This window comes from Microcebus murinus, chromosome 12, assembly GCF_040939455.1.
Source record: "Microcebus murinus isolate Inina chromosome 12, M.murinus_Inina_mat1.0, whole genome shotgun sequence".
Classification (NCBI taxonomy): Eukaryota; Metazoa; Chordata; class Mammalia; order Primates; family Cheirogaleidae; genus Microcebus; species Microcebus murinus.
The window spans coordinates 88,523,854-88,543,774 of record NC_134115.1 but is presented as its reverse complement, the minus strand read 5'-3'; the positions used below and the strand labels follow the sequence as shown (position 1 = coordinate 88,543,774).

The 19,921-nt window shown below is 58.6% G+C and overlaps 1 protein-coding gene across 1 annotated transcript in view; it reads right to left on the bottom strand.

Moving 5' to 3' along the window:
* Positions 1-2,857: 2,857 nt before the first annotated feature.
* NCS1 (neuronal calcium sensor 1) overlaps positions 2,858-19,921 on the bottom strand; it is a 43,123-nt gene continuing 26,059 nt past the window's right edge. Inside the window, exons 3-8 of the mRNA XM_020289534.2 lie at positions 15,244-15,382; positions 13,945-14,023; positions 12,595-12,683; positions 12,209-12,286; positions 9,746-9,863; positions 2,858-6,379 (exon numbers count right to left, since the gene is read on the bottom strand). Coding sequence (XP_020145123.1) covers positions 9,765-9,863; positions 12,209-12,286; positions 12,595-12,683; positions 13,945-14,023; positions 15,244-15,382 — 484 coding nt within the window. The 3' untranslated portion in view covers positions 2,858-6,379; positions 9,746-9,764. The remainder of the gene's footprint in view (positions 6,380-9,745; positions 9,864-12,208; positions 12,287-12,594; positions 12,684-13,944; positions 14,024-15,243; positions 15,383-19,921) is intronic.

Genomic DNA, 19,921 nt, shown 5'->3' with positions numbered 1-19,921 from the left:
AAGATTTAGGGAGATACTTTCTAACATGCAGGTGTGAGTTTGGGGTTTGGGCGGCCAGGCGGGGAGAGGGCCCCGTGCTCCCACACCCAGGGAATGGCAGCCCGTCTGAGCCGTCCTGGCAGAGCAGGTGTCGCGGCCGGGGAGAAGGAGCCGGCTCTGTGCCGCCGCTGGGCCTCGACCCACAGCGCAGGCCGGGCCAAGGGCGAGTCAGCGCAGGCCCTAGCCCGCCCGCGAGCAGAGCGAGGCGCTGTGACCCGCCATGTGCCCTCGGCAGCAGGGCCTCTGAGCCGTGGTCCCTGTAGGCACCCAAGGCTGCCTGGAAAAGACCGGCACTCCGACCGGCACAGCTGACGCCCACCGCCAGCCCACCGCGCTGGAGCACGGCCCCCACCGCCCTCGTGAGGGCCCTTGGGGCGCCGTGCAGGTTTCCGTCAGTGCAACCGGAAACGGAGCGTCAGGAGGGCACGTAAATGACCTCCAATCTCGACCTCGGGGACAGTCCCCAAGTACATGAAACACCCTCGTCAGGAATCAGCGCTCCAGAGGGCATCACATGAGCATGCTCAGAATGCACCGTTATTACAGTCTACGCAGTGTTTGTTAGCACGAGGATGTTAGAAATCCCTTTTCATAGAGGAAGCGCAACGTGAGGAGGATAAACCTTGGCTGGAAGGACTCCCAGGAGCTCGGCATCTTCGCACGGCCAGGGAAGAGCCCAGCAGCCTGTCGCCTCCAGACCTGTGCTCTGGGGCAGGGCTCCTGGGGCCCGAGCGCACCCCCCCGAACCCCGACAGGTACAGGTGTGAGGCCGTCTTCAGACCTGCTTGCTAGTGACCGTTTGGACGTCTGGCAGAATTTTTTCTGCTTTGGGGGGAGGCTGCAGGGGAGCGCTGTCCAGCCATCACCTGCCTGTCACTGGGGAGTCCGTATTTTCACCAGGAGACCTGTCACTTAGAACACACGTCCAATGTCAAGGTCTGATTCCGCGACCTGCGGCCCTAACCACTGTCCCACGATGCCTTTCCGTGCCCCCTTTGATCCCTCTTGCAGCTCTGGACGTGTTCTGGCATCTTCACTGCAGGCCCTGCCAGAGCCAGACGCGGAGGGTGACATCACCACACCCCTTCCCAGCGGCTGCCCCAGCCCCACAGTGGAGGCGGCACGGGGCCTCCAGCTTCGTGCTGCAGGTGGTGTCGGTGTGATGACTCTGATCACAAAGCCAACTCTGAACCGGGGCTCATTCCGATGTCGCCGGCTCGATCTCATCAACCTACATACTTCACGCGTCCTTCAAGTGCCTTTGGCCAAGAGCGATGTATTTCTAACCAGCAGCTCCGCCCTTGACTCCACACCTCCCGTCACTGCTGAGCTCGTGTCCCCTCACCCAGCTCTGGAAAGCAGGAACCCATCGCCACCCCGACGCCCCTCCCCCCAGCGTGGCAGGGCCTGTGCGTGTCGCCTACTGACCAGAGGGGGACCACGTGGAGGGCTCTCCACCACCCCAGGTTTGAGGCTGAGGGGGACCATGCTGAGAGCAGAGAGCTCATCTCCCCACCTTCCCCCCACGCAGCCCCCCATGTGATCAGCGGCCAATCTCGGGGCCCTCAGCGCCTGGCCCGTCACAAGTATAAAAGTCACATCTGGGTGAGTGAATGATTAGCCAACAGCGGCAGGACCCCACCAGACACCCTGCAGTGCACAAGTCTCACCCGGGCTCTCGAAGTTCAGTCCCCGGATGAGCAACACAGCACAGCCTGGGAACTTACTAGAAATGCACATTCTCAGGCCCCGGCCCAGACCTGCAGGCGGGGCAGGCAACCCAGGTTTCAACAAGCCTCTGGGTGACGTTGACACGTGCTTGACTTTGAGAACCCCTGGTCAAGGCTGATTGTTTTCAGGCATTTTTTAAGCAGCGGAAGCCCTTTCGAGATTCCCCAAAAGAAGCAGCAGGCGGAAAAGGGGGTGCTGTGACTGATACCTGGGGCAGGTTCACCTGCCAAGTTCTCAGCCTCCCAGAGACATGCCTTGAGATTTTCTGGTTTAATCATTACCCCCAAGGTTCTCACTTTGCACATTCCTTCTCTTGGGGAAACTGGGCAGACAACACCCAAAGCAAGAGAAAGGCATCACAGGAGGAAGAAACCTAAAACGAAATGGAAGAGAACAGAAACAGACAAAGCAACAGGCCCACACAAGGGAGGCAAGGACAAGTCCAGGAAGCATGTTTAATCGGCATGACATGGACAACATACAGCAGGAGCACGGGAAGGCCTGGGCATGCCACACGGCCCCGTCCACCGGCCAGGGCCTACCCCTTCCCCAGAAACACACACCAGAGGAGTCAGACAAGACAGCACCCCAAAAAGAGGCTCAGAGGGGCTGGGAAGGCAAGCAGGGAAGGAAACAAACAACTACGCCAGGAAACAGTGCCTTTTTTGGTTTGTTTTTGCAAGAGTCACCCAAATTCCTCTCCAAAGCTGCAGGCTCCAGGTGAGGCACCAACAATTCAGGGCATGGCTTCCACCTCTGCAGGAGGCTGGGGTCACCACGCTCATGTCCAGGCCGTGCCAGGCCCCTGGGAGGCACCCGAGCAACCACTCTTGCTCCCATGGAAGGGAGGCGGAAACTGAGACCCAGCGAGCAGAAGTGATTTGCAGAGTCCCAAGGAAGCTGCCCACTGAATCAGACCGAGAGTGAGGTGGGCCTCCCTGGGGCCACGAGCCACTGCAGTGACAGGGGAAGACAGGGCCACGTGCAGCAGGGGGCAGGGGGTGTTCTGCATTTATCTCAGTCCCGGAGAGCAGACAGAGCCTGAGCCTGGATGCCAAGATGCCAAGACAGAAGATGGGACCAGCTGTTTATTCAACAAAAGCCTTTTTATTCATTCAAAAATTAACCATTGGGTTTATTCTGCAGATATTTAAAAAAAAAAAAAGGGCGGTTGGCAGGGCAAGGCTTCCCATCACCGCGCCCTTATGCTAGTTCACCTGCAGGGGGCGTCTGGGAACACACTGCCAAGAACGTGGAGGCCCAGGCCCTCCTGGCTGCCCACCTCCCTCTGGACCACCTGCTGGGCAGGACTGCAGCCCCCAGATGCCTTTGAGGCTCGCCAACACCAGGGGGCGCCCCATGCCTCCTTGAACCCCTTACAAGCTGAAACTGTGCTGGGAACCGGCTGGCTTTCCAATTGGCAATGGGGAGGGGGGGAAGAGTGGGGGCTTTCTCTCCTGGGAGGGACCCCCAGGCTTCCCGACCTCCCCCAGCCCTCTTCCCACGAGAGACAACGTCCCCGAAAGCCCAGGTGCGTTGTTCTAGGAAACCGGCTGTCGGGTGGGGAAGCGTTCCGGGGGAAGAGATGTACAGAGGGTGACACCTATGCTAGCCTGGATGTCATTTAAACGCTGCCCGTTAAATAATGGAAACATCGTCAGGTTCTCCGGAGTCACCATCGACACAAAGTGAGGTGCAGACACTGAGGAAGAGGCCTGGCCCCCGCCCCGCCCCGCCCGGCATGACGCTCTGCAGAGGGGCTGAGGGCCTGGCCTCTGGGGCGGACGCCAGGGAGGGCAGCAGGCGCCCAGCGGGGCAGGGCCTCAGTGGAAAACAAAGTAGGGAAAGGCGAGGGCTGCGCAGGAGGGTCTGGCCTAAGGCTCTGAGGGTGCCGCCACAGAACCTCGGCGGTGAGAAGAGGGTACAGAAACCGGTCCCTGCCTGGCAACCGTGAGCGAAAGTGACCAGTGTCCAGTCAGAAGGGAGAACCTTCTGGCAGCTCTGGGCTGTCTCAGGGCTTGGGACACAGGTGTGCCCGAGGCATAGGCCCGAAGGTCCCCAGGACACCGCCTGCTAAGGACAAAAGCCACACCGTGGCTCCAAACCAGGAAGAAGGCCAAAGGGCAGGGCGACTCGGCCACAGTGGCTTTGCCGTGATGCCTCCGGGACAGGAGGCACAGCAGCACCGCTCCCACTTGACCAGAGAGGCAAGTCGAGGCTCAGGCAGAGGCCAAAGAGAAGGAAGCTGACCTGGGAAAGACCCCACTCTCATTCTCTCAACCCCAAGTCGCCAAGTCCGTCCCCTGCCCTGGGACCCCAGCTGGGAGCCGCCTGAGGAACGGCAGCGACGGGTGGTGAGCCCAAGACCTCCCGGGCAGAAGCCGGCCAGCAGGGTGCCCAAAGAGTCCACCCTTCAAAGTTGCCTGTGAAGGCAGAAGCACTGCTCCCCACCCCCGCAGGACCTGGGGGGCTGACGGTGGGGCCAGAGCGCAGCCAAAGGGGCTGCCCATGCCAGGGGGAGATGGCGGGAGCTGGCCGACTGCCCAGCTGGGGTGTGGACGCGGCAAAGCTGCTCTGGCAGAGGATTTGTGTGCCCAGAAGCCTCCGTGCCGAGGGCGGAGCAGCAGGCAGGCCTGGCCTCCTGGGTGTGCAAAGTGGAGAGCAAGGACAACTCGGGGGAGCCGAGGGCCAGACCTGCCCCTGGGGACGGGACGATAGGACGTGGGCTTTGCAAAGCAGCAGCAAGAATTCCAGACCCAGGCCTGGCCCCGAACAGCTGGGAGGCTGCTTCTCACCCCACAAGGCTTCCCTCGGTGAGGACTAGTTCTGGGCCAAAAAGGGAGCTCAAGGGTCCAGGTGGGACCCGAATTGCAGCTGGGAGGGACAAGGAGTGGCCACCCAACACATCTGGCTTATGGGACAGACCCCACGCAGAAGCAACCAACGCTGTGTGCCCAAAGACTTGGCCACGAGATGCAGCCGGGGCCACGCTGTGACTCCAGCAAACGCAGCCACAGGCCACAGAACCACACACTGCAGGGAACCAAATCCCAGGCTTGGAATGACACGATGTCAGCACGGAAAGGGCCTTCAGGACCAACCAGGCCAGGCCCCCAGCTCTGCACGCTGGGCAGCTGGGGCCCAGAGGGCAAGGGCCAGACCTGGGACTTCTGACCTCTGGTCCAGGGTCACCTGACATTGCTGGTGACGGCTGTGGGGCCACTCCTGCCTCAGTGGCAGGCAGAGCTAGAAGCCTCCCGTGAGGGCGTGCCGGCCACAGCCCCAGGAGCAGAGACTCTCTCAATGGGACTGCCGGGAACTCTGCTCTGCTCCCCTCTCCGCCAACCCTTGAGCTAAGCGAGGGACAGTAAAGAACACCGTGTCCTCCGCTCAGAAAAGCAGACAGGGAGGTGGGAAGGCCGAGCAGAGAGTCCTGGATATCTTCAAGCCCCCGCCCCGCCCAAGGAGGTGGAGGCGGCCCTTACTTCTGCCAACGTCTCGCAGAGACCGACCCTCCCTACGCGGCCGATGTACCCGGTCCTTCTTCCTGGAGTCCTGTGTGAGCACAAGGCTCTTCGTTTCCCATACCGCGGCAAACAGAAAAGTGAGAGTTAAGAAATCTAAAGATGTTCCCTGTTCGTCCTCGGAAAAAATGTGATGGACCCAGAGGAGAACAAGGTTGGCAGGGGGTGGGGGGCAGCAGGGAAAGGGGACTTGGGGGGACATCCGGCTGGAGAAAACAGTGCATTAGCCAGTCAGGAAATCCTACCTCTCCCCTCTCCGAACATCAAGCACAGTATCTGAAAAAAAAAAAGTGTTTTTTGGCATCTCGGCCTGCTGCAGGCCACCGGCCTCCCGAGCGAGCGTGGCGGGCGGGCGGGCGGGGCGTGCACATGTAAACGGGGGCCCCCAGCCCTGGGAGCTGCAGGCCCGGGAGGCAGCAGCAACGGTTAACAACCAATAAATAAAAGATATCAATTATATATGTATATAAAAAAAACCTCACTTTCCCCACAAAGAGCACAATACTGTTATCACAAAAAATCGTCACCCTCATCGCTAATCATCCTGGCCACGCAGGTGGTTTTGCTGCTAAAAGGGACGACAGGTAACGCTAATCGGCCAGGCCCCCTGACACCCAGGCCCGCCACCGCCTCTCGGCTGCCAGGGGACCGGGGGCTCGGGGGGTGGGAGGGGCGGAAGTCCCCAAGGCCTTCTCCCCATCTGTCAGTCTGTATCTTCTAGGACAGAAGGTAGTCGTTTTTTTCTTTTAGAACGTCTGTTTGAAATAAAAAACGAAAGCACACGCAGGAGAGCGGGAGGAACCGAGGGGCTGCCTGCGAAGCGGCCCGAGTCCGTGGTTTTGCAGAGGGCTGTAGCCTTTTCCGTTTCGTTGTGTCGTCTTTCGAGCGGAGGTTTTTGGCAATTGGAGCCGGTGGCTTCAGGTGGCGGGTGGGTGCAGGGCAGGGGCGGGGAGAGCCGGGGCCTCCCGGCACGAGGGCAGCCAGCCGGCCTGTGTGGACGCGGAGGAAGGCCGGGGGGCACGTGGGGCGGTGTCGGGGCGGAGGTGGCCTCGTGGCACGGGAGGAGGCGAGTGGTTCCCAGGCATCTGGAAGACACAAGGGGGCAAGCCAGGTTAGGGGGGCTGCCAGGGACAAGCGGGCAGGAAGGCTGGCTGGGGGCAGGGTGGCATTCTACGCCAGAAAGCCCAAACATGTTCCTAACCTCCGACCCGCCCACGGGGTTCTTGGTGCTTATCCTTAATAAATAAATAAGATGTCCACCACAGTATCACCTGTAACAGTAAAAACCGAAACAAAACAAAACGAAAAAATGGAAGTGAGGGGGAACAACCTAAGTGTCCAATATCAGGGGATTAGGTAAATAAATTAGGACACTCCCGCAGGATAAACTGGTTTACAAACATTAAAAACAGGGCACGGAATGGCCAGTAAGGACAGGAAAAACACACAGTGTCATTAGTCATTGTGTTCTCCTCCCCAGGTGACCGTGAACCTTTGTGACTTGCCCCACTCTCCTTGCGACAGCCCAAGGGGGTCTTTGTCCCTTGCAGTTGAAGGAGCTCTGACTGAGGGCCCACGTGAAAGAACGTTCAGCCTAGTATCTCCCAGTCAAAAACTGCAAACATGAAGCTCATCAAACATATCTAGATTCATAGTGACAGTTTTTTTAAAAAGTTGCTGGTCACATCTACCGAGTATCAGAAAACCAACTCATTTTGTAAACTGGTAAATAAAGAGAAAGAATGGGGCAGCTACCCTGTCTTTCCTGTTAAAAACCAGGCCTGGAGGTCGCCAGGTAACTGAGGAGGGGGCGTCTTTCCCTTTGTGGAATGAATCCAGCTAACACGTGAAGAAGGAAAGGCAGCGTTAGAACGTCACTGGTTTGCATGATTGAATCTAAGCAATGACCGACAATGGCTGCTGACGTCCCCAGAAGTCTGTGCAGCCCGGTGGACTCACACACCACCACTCGTGAGCTGTTCTTTTCCAAAACGGCCTTGGCATCCCACTACTCTCCACCACCGCACGAGGATATTTCCATGCCGAAGGGTTTTCATCCCTCCCCCAAATTGTCAACAACCTAAGAGTCCAACACCATGGGACTAGTTAAATCACAGCCAAGCCATATCGTGGAATACTACGCAGCTGTTAAAAAGGATGGTCTCAAACAATATTTAATGATGTGGAAAATAAGCATGATCGCAAGCATAATTCATTGACTGAAGGGCCAATAAATTATGTAACAGCAAGTTATCTAGGGAGTCAGAGACATCTGGAACCCGAGGAGGCAAAAGAATCGCAAACGTGATAGAGCATGATGAGATGTCATGGCTGCGAGTCTTCTCCTGGAAATGTCATGCAGAAGGAAGAAGGCCACTTCCTGGCAGAGCTAGAGAAAGGTGGGTCACGTCGAGGGACAGCCCGTGTCACTAGGAAAGGCGTCTCATGGAAATCACCTGACACGAGGATTTGCAAAAGAGGACCGTGAAAAAGCAGACGAGAGATCAGTATTTACCGTGGGACGTATCAAGCATTTCTATGGCAGAAATAACGAGAGTTCCTTTCCAAATTGGTTTTAATCATGTATTCCCATGTGGCTTTGTTGCTGAGCATTAAGCGTGCAAGCGCTCAGTTCTTTTTAAATCCCTCTGGGCGCTAACACGTTCACTGTGGTTATATCTGGGTCGCATATGAGGAGTTTTAAAACAAACTTTTTAATTGAGGCTTTCTTTCTACACATGTTCCAATGTCTCTTCGATGAAAAAGGATTTCTTGTGTAAATTAATAATAATAATAGAAGCTTCAAAACGGGGCAGGCCTCCTGAACAAAATACCAGCAAATCAAATTTGATGATAAATAAAAAGGATAACACACTCCGGCTCAGCGGAGTTTCTTCTAAGAATGCGAGGTGGCTTAGCATTCAGAAACTATCTGTATGATTTATCATACGAACAACGAAAGAGGAGGAAAGTTATATAAGCACCCTGATAGAAAAATCACTTGATAAAACTCCACGCCATCCATGATTGTTTTTAACAAATACATCCTAGCACACTACAAAAGATGGAAACCTCCTAAATCCACCTATCTACAAAAGTCTGTCTACAGGAGAGCAACAGCAAACATCGTCACTGAGGTGAGTGATCAGAAGCGTCTCCCCACGCTTGTACAACACCGCACGGGTGGTCCCATCCCGTACAACTAGGCAGGAAAAGGAAACAAAGGGCAGAGGGTAGGAAAGGAAGAAATAAAGCCTAGACCACCCAGAAGAATCTGAAGCAGACTCTCAGATCTCACAGATGAATTTAGCAAGCGCCTGGATACAGGGTCGATAAACAAAAACTGAATTTCTATAAACCAGAAACAAACAGAAAACACAATTTTAAAATTATGATTATAATGCATCAAACATCTAGGAGTAAATCTATCAAAAGATGTGAAAGATTTTTTTTTAGCTGAAAACAATAAAATTGAATAGAGAAAAAATTTTAAAGACCTAAATAAATAGAGACATATACCATTTTCATGGATTGGAAGACTCAACATTATAAAGATGCCAATTCCGCTCAAATTGAACGGCAGATGCAACTCAATACAATCAAAATCTCAGCCCACGTGTGTGTGGTACATGTATGTGTGTGTGTGTGTGTGTGTAGAAATTTATAAGCTGATTCTAAAATTTACATAGGAATGCCTAAAGTAGTCTAGGTATTCCTGGAAAAGTGATGAGGTGTCACTTCTAAGATTAGGTTATAAAAAGGCTTCCCCTTGGGCTCTCTTTCTCCTTCCCTCTTGGAGAGCTCACCTTGAGGGAAGCCAGCAACCGTGTCACTCACTCACTCACAGGGCACAGCAGAGAAGAGGCGGGAAAGGAGGTGAGAAAAGGTGAGAAAGAAAAAGGAAGACAGTTGCCTGCCAGCACTCTGCTGGGGCAGGCGCTCATTCCGCACAACGAATCCAACTGGATAAAAAGAAGGACACGCACACGTCTGAGCGATTGCGAGAGAGACCCGGGAGCTGAGGTCTTCGGGAGGGGCTGAGACCCCGGCCCTCGCTGAGTACTGACTTTCAAAGTGTCTTCTGTGCAGGCAAACTTCAGTTCAAGCAAACTCACAGGCTGAATCCAGGTATATAAAAATGATAAAAACAGGCTGGCCGCGGTAGCTCACGCCTGTAATCCCAGCACTCTTGGAGGCCGAGTGGGGAGGACTGCTTGAGCTCAGGAGTTCGAGACCAGCCTGAGCAAGAGTGAGACCCCGTCTCTACTAAAAAATTTAAAAAAAAAGAGAAAAACAGAGGGACTCTGGCTCATTTGCCCCCCAGGCCCCCACTCCCGGCCGTGCAGACCCAGGCACCCCTGGAAACCCAGGCACTCACCCGCCAGCCCTAGGCGTCCTGTGGCTGGGTTTCACCCCTGCCCCCACCCCAGGCCCTGGGTGCTCCGACTCACCGCAGCTCTGGGCCCTGGACTATACCAGCCCGTCGTAGAGGGACAGCGCCTGCACGATGGAGGGGTCTGCCTTGGACCCTTCCTGGAACTCCTGCAGCGTCAGCTTCCCGTCCGCGTTCTGCAAGCAGGGAGAGGCCGCTGAAGGCGGAGCCCGCCTGCCTCCCAGGAGCGCGGCTCTGGGCCAGGCCTGCCCAGGGCTGGTCCCAAGAGAACCTGCACGTCAGGTCAGGAGGGAGCAGCGCGGCACGGCCCAGACAGACCTCGGCACTCACAGGCCGGGCGACCCTGGGCCTGTGCCCACCTCTCTGGGCCTCTGTCTCCCGTCTGAGGACTGAGGATACTTGGGTGGCTTCCTCGGGGCACTGTGGCGAGAGCTCCCCGCTTGGCAAATGAATCCGCCCATCACTCTGCGCTTATCATTGTCACGGCTGCGAACTCCCATGAACGGTGGTGGGGTCACTCCTGGGAGGGTGTTTAAACGTCCCCTGGGGCAGCCCGCACAGGCCCCAGGAGGCCAGGGTAGGGGCCCATGCAGAGCCCGGAGGAACCTCAGCGGGTCTGTGGGGGAGGGGACGGCTGGGCTGGAATCCCTGCCCTGGAGCGTCTCTGGAGGAAACCTGTGGGGCCACAGGGAAAAGGCAGCCGCGGAGAGCAGCACCTGCGTGGCCTTGGCTCCCCAGGGAGGGTGACCGATGGCGGCGGCCTCCCTGGCAGCCACCGCGCGGCTGTGCTCGGGGGACAATCACTGCGAATCCGGCACCTGCGAGCACAGTACGAGCTTGATCTCATGGGATCCTCACGGACACCCGGGAAGAGGGTGCTGCCCTCATCCCCACTGACTGACTGGTAAGGAAACTGAGGCTCAGTCACCTCCCCAGGGTCCCATGGCTGGTTCCGACAACGTCAGACTCCAGGGCCTGTGCTGTTTCCCAAAATAAGGGAGGTACGAATGGGAAGGTTTAGGGGGTGCAGGGCCTTGGCACCGAGCAGCGCTGACTCACGCTGTTAGACACTTACTATTCCTTGTTCCACGCCCTGTGGGTAGATCTGATTGTTACCCAGAGGCCAGCCCAGTCGGAGGCTAGCACATCTTTAGCGGCCTCGACCACGCCCTGGTAGAGGGCCCTTTGCTAAGCAAGGAAGCACAGGCCTCAGGCTCCAAGCTTCAAGGCCAAGCAGCATGTCCAGCCCGGACATAACGAGAACCCCTGTCGCAGTGATCTGTGTTCTTGTACTGAAAGCGAGCAATACTGATTTCCTTACCACTGTGGTTTCACATGTTCGTTGAAAAACTAAGACATTTTAGTTTAAAATGAGTCTGGGGGGCAACGTTCATTATTCGGGTGATACAGACACTAAAGGCCCAGCCGTCACGACTGCACAATATAGCTGTGTAACAGAACCTACACCAGTAAAGAAAGTGTGACTTAAAGAAAGGCTTCCTAACCTGGGCTCTGTGGGTGGAGTCCAGCAGGCCCGCGAGCCGGGGGGAGACGTCAATCTTTCCTTCCACTAACCCTAAGGGAAATGTAGCTGTCCCTCAGCGTGGGCCTCGGCCACCATCCCCAGCAGAACCAGCCGTACCCAAGACAGTGTCGACAGCGGGGATCATGGGTGTTTTCACAGCACACCACGGTGGCTGCAGATGTCACCGCTTCAAAACTATGGGGCTTATCAGAGCCACCACATCTTATCATTCAATGTATTCACAGAGGGGTTCATCTAATACCATATTACAAACTCTTTTTTAAGAAATACTTTGACAGCTGCATTCCAAAATAACTGGCCTCCTTTTTTTTTTTTTTTTTTTTGGAGACAGAGTCTCGCTTTGTTGCCCAGCCTAGAGTGAGTGCTGTGGCGTCAGCCTAGCTCACAGCAACCTCAAACTCCTGGGCTCAAGCCATCCCCTTGCCTCAGTCTCCCGAGTAGCTGGGACTACAGGCATGCACCACCATGCCCGGCTAATTTTTTCTATATATATTAGTTGGCCAATTAATTTCTTTCTATTTATAGTAGAGACGAGGTCTTGCTCTTGCTCTTGCTCAGGCTGGTTTCGAACTCCTGACCTCAAGCAATCCTCCCGCCTCGGCCTCCCAGGGTGCTAGGATTACGGGCATGAGCCACCGCGCCCAGCCTGGCTTCCCTTTTGATTTTATGGATTTTAATGTATGTACTTAAAGCCATTATTCTGAGAAGCTTGTAGACTTCTCTAGAATGCCAAAGGGATCTGTGGCAAACAGACAGACAAAGGGCTTAAGGACCTTGGCAGATTAAGGAAAACAAGTTGGGCAAACTCACTTAAAACCCAGGACATTGGATGGGGATGGCTGCCAGCTGGGGACGGGACACCAGGCCACGCCGCCTGCCTTAGTGTCAGCAGCAAGGCCAGGCCCAGGCTGCGGGGTGCCCCTCGCCCCCACACCTCGCCTCCCTGATCAAGGGCCGCCCCCCGCCCAGCCTCACCTTGTCCATCATGGCAAAGATCCGGTCCACCCTCTTCTCCGGAGTGTTCTCCTCCTCGGGGAGCTCCACGGTGTTCCCCTGCCAGGGACAGATGAGGCGGGGGCTGGGCCCTGGCACCCTGGGCTTTGGGCTCCTGGCCAAACATTTGCGCCCCGGGCCTGGCTGGTTCCAGACGGGGGCCACCTCCGCCTCCCACTCCCGTCTCGGCCATTCTGCTCGGAGCACCCTCCCAGCCTGCCCAGGCGGAGACGGAGGGAGCGACCCAGCCAGTGGCCCCCACTCTGACCCTGGGCAGGGAGCGGCTGCAGGGGTGTCCCCTCCCTCCAGGCCCGCTGGCTAACGCGGACGCCCTCCCTCCTTCCCCGCCGCACGGGAGCGCCTCTCACCACCATCTGGTAGATGGCGTCCACGATGTCCAGCATCTCACTCCTGGTGATGTAGCCGTCGTTGTCCAAGTCATAGAGCTTGAAGGCCCCTGGGAGCAACCACACAGGGCTGAGCGCCCCCGGCCCAGGCAGGGGCTCTTCACCCCACCCTCCTCTCTGCACCCCAACAGGAAGTCGGGGATCAGGTCACCCCGGTACTCATCAAGGCCAACGTATATGCCAGGATAGACGGACAGACACACACACACACACACACACACACGCCATGGCAACTAGGGCTGAAATAAAATAAAAAAGAAGCGGGCCATGAGGGCTGCCAGGGCCGGGTCTCAGCAGCCGAGCAGAGAGAGGGCGCGTGGCACCCGGGACGTGGCCAGAGGGAGCCCCAGCGCTGCCCTCCCCTCCCGCAATGGTGATGCGCCTGCCATGGTCTGCGTCAGAAGATAAATCGATACATTGGGAGGGGAGATTTGCATAAATAAAATTCTCTCTTATTTCTAAAAAAAGAAAAAGAAAGTGCAGGGTTTCCTCACGGCCCACGGGACGAAGTGCAGGGGTCTCGGCGAGCAGGGAGTTCTGGCCAGACCGTGTTCATCTCCTGCCCTCAGCTCCCGCTCCATGCACCCCGAGTTCCCGCTAAGAGCCTCCTCCTGTCTCCCCCTCGGGCTCCCTCCAGGGCCCTGCACACGGGCCCCTCCCAGCTCGGCGCCCACCCCCACCCAGGCCAGCTCCTCTCCTGCAGCTCAGCTGTAGTGTCTCGGCGTGTTCGAATCCTGCTGCCGACCCAGACTGACAGCGCTGGAAGCAGGGACCTGCTCGTCTCACCCCCAGTCCCAACCTGCAGCCTGGTCCTGACAATCCACTGCATTCAGTGGATATTTGCTGAATGACATGTGAGCAAATGAACGCGTGAAGTTGGTCATCAGAGCAGCGGCCTCTGAAGAGGGCGTCTGGCACCGGCCCTGGCTCTCTGGTTCTGCCCCACCCCGCCCTCTGCCCAGATCTGCACCTGCAGGGACGTGACCGTGGCCCCCGTCAGCCTCCTGGCCCCCGTCCGCCCTGCCTAAGCCTCGTTCCCGCTGCACGGCCACCTCCAGGCAACCTCCTCCGACCTGGAAGGGCAGATGTCTGCGCCACTCTCAGCCCTGGACAGGTGGCCTGGCCGGGCTGCGTGGCCATGTGCGCCCCACCTGCCCAGGGCTCACCGCTCTGGCCTCTGCAGACGGACGGGGGTGTCATCTGCGGTCACTACCTGCGTTTCTAGCGCCCCCGCCACTGAGGGCCACAGGCTATTTCCCTCTGGCCTGAGACCACCAGTGGCTGCCCCAAAGGGTGGGGGTCAGGACTCACACCGCAGCTTCTCGTCCAGGGTTCCCCGCGAGGTCACCGACAGCGCCTGGATGAACTCGGAGAACTCGATCCGCCCGTCCTGACAGGAGAGAGGGGGCACAGCCTCAGTCGGTGCCGGGCCACCGGGCAGGCCAGAGCTGAAGCGGGGGTAGAAAAGCGGCCGGCCGGGCAGCAGGTACAGGCAGAAGGGCTGAGGCTGAGAGGAGACTGACTCCACGTCTGCCTGGAGAAAGAGCCGGAAGCACCAACACACGCCGCTCTCTTGGCGGGAGCTGCCCGGAAACCCCTCAGCCTGGAACTCCAGGCTCAGGGGCTTCGCGAGTGGAAGGGCTCTACAGGCTGATCCTGCCCATCTGGGTTGCAAGTGAGGAAATCGAGGCCCAGAGAGGGCAGAGCCCTTCCCAGGGTCAAGAGTCTGACTCCCAGCCTGGGGGCACCTGGGAGAGAGCTGGGGTGTGACAGAACGGAAACCACCCTAGTGCCGACGGCAGGAGCGTGGCAACAAGTGACAGTAAACCCACCCGTGAGTGCCATGGGGGGAATGCCGGGGCAGGACAGGGTCTGGAAGGCTGTGGATACCCCAACAGTGGGCACGCAGGCGGTCAGCCTGGCCATCACCAGGAGTAGACACATGCTACAGCACGCATACGTCTCGGAAGCATGGTGCTCAGTGAAAGGAGCCAGGCACAAAAGATCCCATGTCGTGTGATCCTCAGAGCCTCAGTTTCCTCATCTGCAAAATGGGGGTACTAATAATATCTATCCCATATAGTAAATGTTGGTTGTGATTATTAATCCTATATCCCCAGAAGCTTTTGCATTTTGTGCTTGTAAGAGAAAAATTAGGGTGTACACGTGTCACTCTGTACATGTGTGTGCATGTGAAAGTTTGTGCATCGTATGCACGTGCATGCACTATATGCATGGTACGGACATTCGCGTGTGTTCACACATGTGTGCACACACATGCATTTGTGTTCATCTCTCTGTGCATGCGTGGTATATGTATGTATGTGCACAGGCATGTGAGTTCATATGCATGGGTGTGTGTGCGTTTGCATGCACCTGTGTTTACTGTGTGTGTACATGTCCATGCATGTGTACATGTGTGTGCATTTGTGTGCAACTATGTATATGTGTTTGTGAGTGTGCACGTGTGTGTGCATTCCTTCTGGAGAAGGGACGTGAGCAGGAGAGGGTGGGCGTGGAGACGCCGCGGGCACCCGCGGGAGCTGAGCAGGCTGCTGCAGGAGGAAGGAGACTCCGGGCTGGCGCAGGCCCCATCCATCCCCAGCTCACCTTGTTTTCATCGAAGACATTGAAGACAAACGTGGCGAACTTGGTGGGGTCTCCAAATGGGAAGAACTGCTTGTAGATCTTCTGGAAGCCTGCCGCATCCAGCTGCCCACTGGGGCAGTCTTTGATAAAGCCCTTGTACCTGGAGGCAGAGACCAGGCAAGACAGGGTAAGAGATGTGGGCAGCCCCCGCCCACCAGGTGCTCCTGCCCGGGGTCCAGGAAAGCTGCGGATCGCTGTTCAAAGAGAAGGTGCCATGTGAGGTCACGGGCAAGGGCCTGGACATCACAGGCACAGGCTCAACCCCACGCCTCTGTCTCTCACGAGCTGTGTGACCTTGGACAAGTGACTTCCCCTCTCTGAGCCTCGTCTGCATATGGGAGATGAGAGTTGATGTAGAAATTAATCCAGATACCACGCGCAGAGCACTTGGCCACCCAGCCCTGTGATCCACACCAGGGGCTAAAACGAGAGTCACACGGATCACCTCCCTGAAGCCACGCTCTCACCCAAGGCCTCCCGCCTCCCCCACCTTCTGCGCTGAGCCTCTCCTGGCACCACAAAGCTGGGCGGGTGGCTGGTGGTGCTGGTGGGCAGAGCCACCATATGGAGCCAGCAGGTGGCTCCTCCCACACGCTGCACCCCCTGTATGCACACCCACCGCCCTACCCCCAGCCTCTGTTCCCAGGGACCTGGGTAAACAGACACTGAAGCAGCACAGGGATCTCAGAGGGACACCAGCTTGTTCCAGCTGGACTTGTCCACCCTGCGCCCAGCGCCCAGCCTAGGACCCTCCAGATACCCAGGCAGGCAATGGTGGCATGGCTTTGTGGTCCAAACCGTGGACCAAACCTCTGCCATTCACTAGCTGTGCAACCTCAGGCAAATGCCCTCACCTCTCTGAGTCTCAATTTCCTGATCTCTGAAAAGGGATGGTTATCACACCTATCTTGTTGGGGTCAGGTGAGATGGGGCCTGGCCGGAGCCCCCACCTGATCGAGTCCCTTACTCCCTTGATGGGAGCCCCTGTCCTGCCTCCGGCAAGCGGCCTGGAAGGCAGTTTAGCAAATCCCATCTCCCTGGGCGTCCCCTTACTCGTTCTCCCCCAACAGCCCCTCACTCTGCCCGTTGGTGGCCCACCTCCGCCTGTCCTGCTGTCTGGCCACTCAGCCCAGTCTCCCTCCCCCGCTGTAAGAGCCCAGACGCCCTGCAACTGTCCTGAGCAAAGTCTTCCTTTCCATGTTAACAGGGGGCAGAACAACGCTTTCCCTAACAGGGCCTGAGCCACGTCCTCGCCCCACCAGGCCCTCGCCCAGCCCCCGGTCTGAGGCTCTGGGGTCTCCCGCTGCCACGCCCTGTCCCTTCCCAGCACGGCAGGCCATGCCGGATCACACTTGACTGCTAGCTTCTGACGCCGCTGTGCCCGCTGAGCTGCCATGGCCTGGCGCACAGCACGGGCCGGCCGTGCTTGTCTGGCGAATGAGCACAGGCGGCAACACCCGGAGACACTCGGGCTGTCATAACGTGGGGAGCAGGTGCTACTGACGCCTGTTGGAGAGACGCCAGGGACACCGCGAGGCATCCCACGATGCTCGGGACAGGCCCTCGTGACAAACTATGACAAGAGTGCAGGGCAGGGAGACCCTGATCGCCTCCGAACCACTTATTTTACCCTCAGGGGAGCCGAGGGCCATTGTGGGCAAGGGGTTTGCTCAGGGCCCTCCCACGGCGACAGGTCAGGGCCGGGACCGGGGCACAGGCCTGTCCCGGGACCGGAGCAGGTCGCCTGGCGGCAGGGAGTCTGAGGGAGGAGCGGGAGGAGGCCCGGGCCTGTCGGGGCCTGACCTGGCCCGGGGCGGGGGCTGGCGTCGTGTCTCTCAGTCGTCCAGGGGGTGAAATTCTTTGTCCCAAACCAGCAGCTCACTGGGGTGCCGCCGTGGGGAGGGCGAGTGCGCCTGGTCTGGGGCGTCCCGACTCAGCCGGCCAGTGGCAGGCGGGCGGCACCTCCGGTTCGAGGCCGGGGGGCAGCCTGAGAAGGCTCAGCATCACCGCCCTGCCCCAGTGAGGCAGGTCTCCTCCCCCTCCGGCGGAGCAGGCTTACGTAATGTTTGGGTAGCAGCCTCTACACCTCGCCTGCCTGCCTTCGCGGGGGCAGCCCGGCTTGCGGGAGGGCGGGTGAGGTGGGGGCCTGGGAGGCAGAGCCCCGGGGCTGATCCCCGTTTCTGCTGCTCACTTGCTGCGTGACCTCGGGCTGGTCTCCCTCCCTCTCTGGGCCGCTCCCCATACCCAGAGGAGTGGAAGCCGTCAGTGGATTGCTAACCAGGCCCACGGCCGGAGTCTCTGGAGGTTCTTGTTCCAGGGGCTCAGGAGCAAGCAGCCAGACCCCTGGGCTCCGGCCCTCTCTGCAACCTGGGGGCAGAACCGTGCAGGCTGAGCACTGGACGGTCTGCGGGGACCCCGGGGGCTCAGGGGATCTGCCGCACGTGCCTGCCTTTCCGGTGGTCCAGCGGCCGTCACTGGGAAGCCCCGCTGGGCGCTGGCACTGTGCTCTCCAGGCATGATTTTGCCAATCGCCCCAGCAAGCCTAGGAGGCAAGGACAATTCTGCCCACTTTACAGGTGGAGAAGGTGAGGCGTATGAAGGCTGAGTCCCCGGCCTGGCAGAGGGTCTTCACAGACTGCCACATGGCCACCCGCCCCCTCCGGCCCGCTGGCTCCCCCTACCCTTCCGTCCTCAGCTTCCGCACGTCCCTGAGAGCCTCTGACAGCCAGACGGGCGGCGCGCCCAGTGCACCACTCGCAGCGCCCTGTGCCCGCTGGGCCTCAGAGGCACCTCGAGAGTGACTTGTGCAACGACAGGCCAGTGCCCTGGTGGGCCCTTGAGGCAGGGACCCTGTCTTCCAGCGGATCCCGATTCTGTGCTGCCCGCCACCGTCCCACTGCAGGCTGGCGCCTCGTGCCCAGCACGGTCGGGGGCTCAGGTGGGACCTCAGGGCTCCAGAGGACGGGCGGCCCTGGGGTGCACCTGCAGGCCCCCCTGCAGAGAGGTGCTCAGGTGTGCGGCAGGACAGCGCGGGGAGGTCTCTGCGACCGTGACCCCGACCGCTCGCCGTGCTCACGCCTCACTGGACGCACTGAGCGTGCAGGAGTTCCGTAACGTGAGGAAGGAGTTCAACTTTTTTAAAGTTCAGAGAACTAAAAAAAAAAAAAAAAAAAGGCTCAGACTTCTGAATCAGACCAGGGTCGACCTTGGCTCCAACCTTGACCTGTGCGTGGCCCTGGACAGGTGACTTTCCTTCTCTGAGCCTCAGTTTCCTCATCTGTGAGGTGGGACCAATCTGGCACATGCCTTTCAGCGCCCTGAGCGAACCAGGTCAGTCGGGGCTGACACTGTGAGCAACACAGGGTGTCCCGAGCCCGGGACCCGGGACCTCCCCCGATACCAGGGCTGCCCGTCCTGCCAGCTGTGCTGAGAAGCAGGTCCCGGCACACCCTCCGGCGGCCCCGGCACGTCCTCCCACTCCCTGCCCTCCCGGCACACGGCAAGGGAAGCGCCAGGACCCTCGCTGCCCCTCCCCACGTGCACGGAGGCCACACCTCACACGACCTTGCTCACCAGGGGCTTCACCCTCTGGGAATCAGGGAAACCTACGAGCAGAGGCTCGGGCCGGGCTCGGCTGCGCGCTCGGGGTGCCGCGCCCGCAGCTCCCGGCCACGTGAGGCGGAGATTTCTGTGTTTGGGAACCAGCTCTGCAAGACAGGGTGGAGACGAGAAATGAAAGTCCCAGATTCAACAACTGCATTCTTACCCTGCTCTAAAAGGGAAGGGGAAAAGAAATCTGTCACTGCATAAAAATACAGAAGGCTGACTGCCACCTGCAAGACACTTCCCACCTCGGCGCGGGGCTCCTCCCACCCCTCCCCCACCCGCCCCGGCAGCGCCAGCCTGGGCGAGCGCCCACGTGCCCAGGCACCTCGCCCCCTCCGTCCCTGACGCCTCCTACAACTGGCACTGGCCTGGCGCGCGCACAGCGGGGGCTCAGCAAAGACGCACTGGATGGGCGAGTGAATGAATGCTCGCCGGGACACAGGGTCCAAGTCCAGCTTGCACTCTAGCTCTGGGAGGGCCCCAAGCAAACCCCAACACTGCCAGGGCCTCGGTCTCCCCAGCCCGCCAGGTCTTCCCAGAACCCGCCACACTCAGTTCCCGCAGACCCGCATCCTCCGGGGCCCTGCTGCTCGGCGAGCCCCGCGCCGCCCTCCGTGCCAAGGGTATCTCGGCCGCTGCCTTCCGCAGAGCAAAAGGTGGGAGATAGATAGATGGGTAAATAATACAGCATAACCCCAAGCTGCAATCAGCCAGGCGCAGCTGGGAGGGTGGCAGCCTCGGCAAATTGCCCTCCCATTATCTTTTCAAACGACTCCCTTCCTGGGCGACCCCCTCCCTGGAGGCCTGGAACTCTTCCTCTCCCTCCCACCACAGCCCGTGCTTTTGTGGGTGTCCCATAGCAAGGAGCTGGCAGGTCTGAGCCCCAGAAGCCTGGGCCACGGGGGTGGCGTGAGCGGGGAATGGCATGAGCAGGACCCAGATCCCCCAACACACATGCACACAGCCGTGTGACCTGGGCAAGTGTCTCTACCTCTCTGAGCCTCAGTTTGTTCACCTGTAAAATGGGGCTATT